Here is a 5195-nt window from a genome sequence, read left to right as displayed (position 1 = left end):
TGATCTCTACTTAGTACTAGTATGTGTAACGATTTGAGTATTTGGACGTGTGCGTTTAACTGAACTGTTTCGATAGAAGATGAGAGTTAAAATTGAATCGAAAACCAATTAAGAAATTTTGATGTTTCATCGGTGATCGAGTAGGAAAACACTTTTTTTCTGACGATTTCGTCTCACAAAATAATTTGGAAAAATTCATTGAATCCGAGCAAAAAATAATTTAACCGACGAAAAAGTTTATCTTCCCCCACAAGACACCACTGCCACAATGTTCACACTTAAATAAATTAAAAAAGAAAATTTCGGAAAATGTTAAAACAAAAAAAAATTAAATTCAAAAAATCACGCAACATCAAGCCTTAAAAAACACTCTAATTTCTATGCGACGAACTACGCATCGATGGTGAGCTTCGATGTGATGTCGGTGTCGAGCCTCGACGTGAAGATGAGCTGGATATTTTTGCTGGCGACGGGTTCGGTAATTTAGCCGACGAACTAGTATACTGTGCGACTTTTGGCACAGCAATCGGAGTAGGTGGTACTGGTGCTTGCACCGTTTTACTGAACAGTGCATTCGATATGGCAACGACAGGTGAAAATAGTCTAAGGTTAATATCACTGCAGAGAAAAAGAAAAAATTAATTGTGAGCGTCGTCGGTCGGTCTACGAACACAACTTGTACACCACCTACCAGGAACTTTGTTTTGGTGTAGCCTCATTCCCGCTGAGAATGAAAAACGGAAACAAACAAGCGAAAATACACCCGCTGAAAGACAAAATGTTTATTTAGTGAATGGGACCACCATCTGACCGGCCACAACAAAGATATTCACCTGACCACCTGGCTACTGGGTAATTGTGTCAAAATAGCTAATGGCATCCCAAATCCGATGAAATATGGCCAATTCGTTTCGATATATGTTAACCGTTTGTGCAACTCCCATCCCATGTTGAACCATTTGTATTCGAACGAATACAGTGAGTACAGCATACACATATGCACGAAACACAATATCGCTCCAAGGTATTCGACTGGTAGCAATCGTACAACCATACTTTGTACCAAAAACAACGCTTGCACAACCAACGAAAAAAGTACGTCAGCAATCAGTTTGCTGATGCTGGGTATCAGTTGTGGTCTTCCTTTACGAAATTTAAAGGCCGAATCGGCTATATCCTGAAGTGACAACGATAAATCAATCAATCAACCAAAAAACACAGGTTAACAATTTCCAACAAACCTGAAACCACAAACTGTTGACAATACGGCTGAGGCAGAACAATGGCATCACCCAAATCATGCCAAATAGAATCGATAGAACTGGTTGCATCCAGCTCCACAACGTCAACGCGATTTTGGATTTTTCGCCCAGCATTTTGGTCAATAGAAACCGGAGCAGCGGTAGCAGAACTTTATCGAATATGAGAATACTTGAGTAGAATACACCGCCATTCAATGCACAGCATTCTAGAACTCTTTTTAAGACTTTTGATTCTCTGCAACAGGAAACGAAAAAGAAATCATGAGTTAAGCTGGAAAGGTTTGTAAAAGATGTGAAATGGGACGGATGCAAAATTTCTGACCGAGAACTCTTTTGAAACCGGCTGAAGTTTTTCTGAAGAGTGAAAGAATTCTAGGTCGTACAGTAAACTCCAGTGAAATTTAGACTTGAATATGCTTCAGCTGTTGTTCAATTTATGCAAACAAAACTGCTCATACGTCTTTTTATCACTACCACGCAACAAGTATAAGAACTTTCGTTTGTATGGGTGGACCAGCTAGAAAACAGCTGAACCAAATTAATTTCCAAATTTCACTGACGTCGACTGTAGTTGATTTGCTTACTATTACATAGAGGTGACAATTTGTTTGGATCGGACCTTTTGTGTTTCTGGACGTTTATAGTTCTATCGATAGGAAATTTCGAGGTGATCATTTCGTAGAAGAACCCTTTTTAAAACGATCTCTCCGGCTCGGGACAACCCTTTGAAAATTTAAAATTTTCAAAATCATGCCTTTCCCAAAAAATTGTACCCGGACTCCCGATCGCAAAGTGGCAGATGTTCAGGAACAGACCTACAAGAAAATTATCTGCCACATACGACGCAGATTTTTTTGGTCAAATTTTTGTTGTTTTCAGTCAAATTTCTTTTGGTAAAAGTTATTGGGCAGATAGGAAAACTAAGCCAGCTCGTTTGAACTAATTGGGCGTAAAATTTAATTTTTGCGTAACAAAGCTGAAAGCGTCAACTCTAGCAATATCATTCATTTTAGAGATTTTGGACTCTTAACCTGAAATTTAGGTCGCACTCTTTTCATCAAAATGATACCCGAATGAAGGTCTATCGAGATAGCCAATAAAAATGTTTTGATAAAAGTTTCGGTTGCCATTTTAAACCTCTTTCTCGCCTCAGCGACCCCACGTTCTATTCATCAAAATGATCGCCATAATTTCCCCTACTACTTTGCCGAAGAAATTAAGTCTCTATCTGCTACCACTCAAGAAATATCTCTAAAACCCTAATTGACCCACCCATTTCCAACTTTTGACATTTTTCACATATGCCACGATGTTACACTCGTAAAACTCTGAGACTTTGCCGAAGAAAGTGACTCTCTATCTCTCATAACCCAAAAAAAATGTTAGTCCTTTCATCCTACGCTCGAGTAGCTCAAAATTTGGTCACTCTGACCACTCTAGCTCAACCGAATCTGCACCGATTTTTATAAACATTTTTTCGTTCGATTCTTGTGGCGAATATCTTTCATTTGATGGGTCCCACGCCTCTGTAGGTTTCAATACAGCTGAGCTACAGCCGAAAATGCGTTTCCGACCCTCAAAAACCACACTCAGAAGCCAATAAAACAAAATTCGGTTTTTTCCTGGGGTAATGGCGTATCACATTTTCATTTTTATACACAATCTGAGGTTCCTGCAAAATTTCATGGAGATTGGCTGACTACTTTTCGATATAGACCGTCGATAGATAGATAGACAGATAGAAACATAGAGAGTAAGTCGAAAGATTTTGATTGTTTGGAAAAAGTCAATTTGGTGCATTTTGTATGAAAAGTGACCAATTTTAAAACGATGTATCTCCGGTAATTTTAAACCTACACAGTCGAGTGATAGCTCGTTTTGCTCGTATTTGAAGCGAGAACATGATGGATAAGGTGATATTGACCAAAGGGTAGAAAGTAGAATGTTCGCATGTACATAGTTGACGAGTCTCAGAAAAAATTCTTCGTTCTTTTTTTGGTGGTTAGACTGCGTCAAGTCCTCCGCTATCGCTCCGGACATGATTTACAAATTTTCCAAGGGTTGTTCCGAGCCGGAGGGCTCGTTTAAAAAAAAGTTCTTCTACGAAATGATCAACCAATCTTCACTGAAACGACCAGATCCCATGAAACTGAAACCCGACCTGACACGAACCCAAATTTTTGAAATCCGACAACTCAAAAGAACAGTTAAACAAAAACCGGCTTAGGTTCGGGGTTTGTTTTGGGTATAAGAAATATTTCTAATCAACAAATAATTTAGTGATGAGAAAATAGCTGTGAAGATGTATCTGTATGAAATTTCCTTTTTCTGTTTGAATTGAATAAACTCTACCAGTTATAATGTCAAACGTTAAATTCTCATTATGTTTGTTGTCAGTTATGCTTCATTGTAACAATTCACAGCACATCCAATGAACTAAGTTACTTGCAGCTGGTAAAATATTACCTGATATGCCGTGTACCTACTGCAGTTAATCTTTTTTTTTTGTCAATGTTCAACTGTCCTCTAATTGAATGGGATAAATAAACTCAGCGAAACAGGTGCAAAATGCAAATATACTAAAATAGCTGGCGTGCAATTTATGGTGTGTTGTAAGTCGGTTCTATATATTCGATATTTTTACCTCCTTTCGTTCTTATCGTATGCGAATGATAATGTGACTAGTCACGGTATAATATATAGACCTTTAAACCTTCTCGCCTTATGTTATACACTTGCTGTTCTCTGTTCGAATTCAAGACCTACGCGAACGATATTTTCGCTACGAAATTATGAATGAATGTTGCATCACCAAATTATATCGAAATATTAAAATTGTATCTCGCACTTTGAACCACAATCATCTTATGCGTAGTGAATTGTTTACTTCACTGAACATGATCCAAACGGTAAAAATCAATGTTGTCAATTAACAGGCTTATCATTGTGGAACGATGTGATGTAAACAAAATCATTACCAAAAAAATATTGTCCATCATAGCCGAGACAACAAGTCGAAAGAGAGGAGAAAAAAAATTATGAAAATCACGTCTAAATATAGCTGTCCATAGGTACCTCAGAAAACCCAAAAAAAATGATTTAATTTTAAAACACTCACTCTCTACGCTTCGGCGTTTCCTTATTCCTATAACTAGTTGCGGTTGTCTTTTGTTTTTCCACCAGTCCATCAGCATCGTTTTGCTGTTGTGATTGCAATTTCTTATTTACTTCTCGATCCAGATAGAAAACCACTACTATTCCACTGATACTATCGCAAAACCCTTGAGCAATTTCCTTTGTAATATTCTGCGTTTCGGAATGGAAATCGATTGAAACTTGAACGAAAATTTGATTGGTAGAATAGTCACGTACCTTAATTTGATTCATTTTTGATAGGAAATAGCTAATTTAGTCATGGGATTGACGGGTTAATCAATTAATTTCTTCCTACAAAATACACAACGAACTTTATTTATCTTTTTATAATAAATGTCAACTTTTTGTGTGTTGTTTTTATCGTGTGTTTATGGGTTTTATGGACGAGCAGTGCTGTCAGATGTTTTGGTTTTTATGGTTTTGCCAACTGTGCCAGCTGTTTTGCAATGGAAGTATGAAACAGGTCTGGCCACAGAATTGAGTTGTTCTGGTATACACAGTAAATTTTCATACGTGCGGTGTGATTAACATTATTTTCTCCACTCAAAAGACTATAAGAAAATGATGTTTTGTTGACACTTTGTCTGTTGACAGTTCTTTCCCCTTTGTTTTGAAAAATTGTGTAACAAGTTGCTGTTTCTGTTATTGGAGTTTCGTTTTTGTTAACCACACGTCGCACAAAAGAAAAACGTTCAATTCTGGCCTCAAAACTTCACTCTTGTTGGCATTTTCTATTTTCCTCGGCAAACAAATAACTATAAGATTACCTCGAGCGGT

General features: G+C 37.4%; 1 protein-coding gene across 1 annotated transcript; it reads right to left on the bottom strand.

The window, feature by feature from the left end:
* Positions 1 to 300: 300 nt before the first annotated feature.
* On the bottom strand, positions 301 to 4785 carry LOC119085267 (etoposide-induced protein 2.4 homolog). The gene is made up of 6 exons (XM_037195619.1): positions 4635 to 4785; positions 4381 to 4568; positions 1242 to 1497; positions 834 to 1177; positions 692 to 766; positions 301 to 618 (listed from the first exon to the last, which is right to left on the bottom strand). The coding sequence occupies exons 1-6, from the start codon at positions 4647 to 4649 to the stop codon at positions 372 to 374; spliced, it is 1125 nt and encodes a 374-aa protein (XP_037051514.1). The 5' UTR covers positions 4650 to 4785; the 3' UTR covers positions 301 to 371.
* Positions 4786 to 5195: the final 410 nt, after the last annotated feature.

The sequence above is a fragment of the Bradysia coprophila genome, unplaced genomic scaffold (assembly GCF_014529535.1).
Source record: "Bradysia coprophila strain Holo2 unplaced genomic scaffold, BU_Bcop_v1 contig_94, whole genome shotgun sequence".
Lineage (NCBI taxonomy): Eukaryota > Metazoa > Arthropoda > Insecta > Diptera > Sciaridae > Bradysia > Bradysia coprophila.
Note: the sequence above shows the minus strand (reverse complement) of the source record. Positions and strands in the feature narration are given on the sequence as shown.

Excerpts from the sequence above, each read along its gene's own strand:
- LOC119085267 (XM_037195619.1), bottom strand. Across the intron at positions 1,178-1,241 it reads TCAACAGTTTGTGGTTTCAG|GATATAGCCGATTCGGCCTT; the intron begins GTTTGTTGGAAA and ends TTGTCACTTCAG. Across the intron at positions 767-833 it reads CCCAGTAGCCAGGTGGTCAG|CGGGTGTATTTTCGCTTGTT; the intron begins GTGAATATCTTT and ends TTTGTCTTTCAG.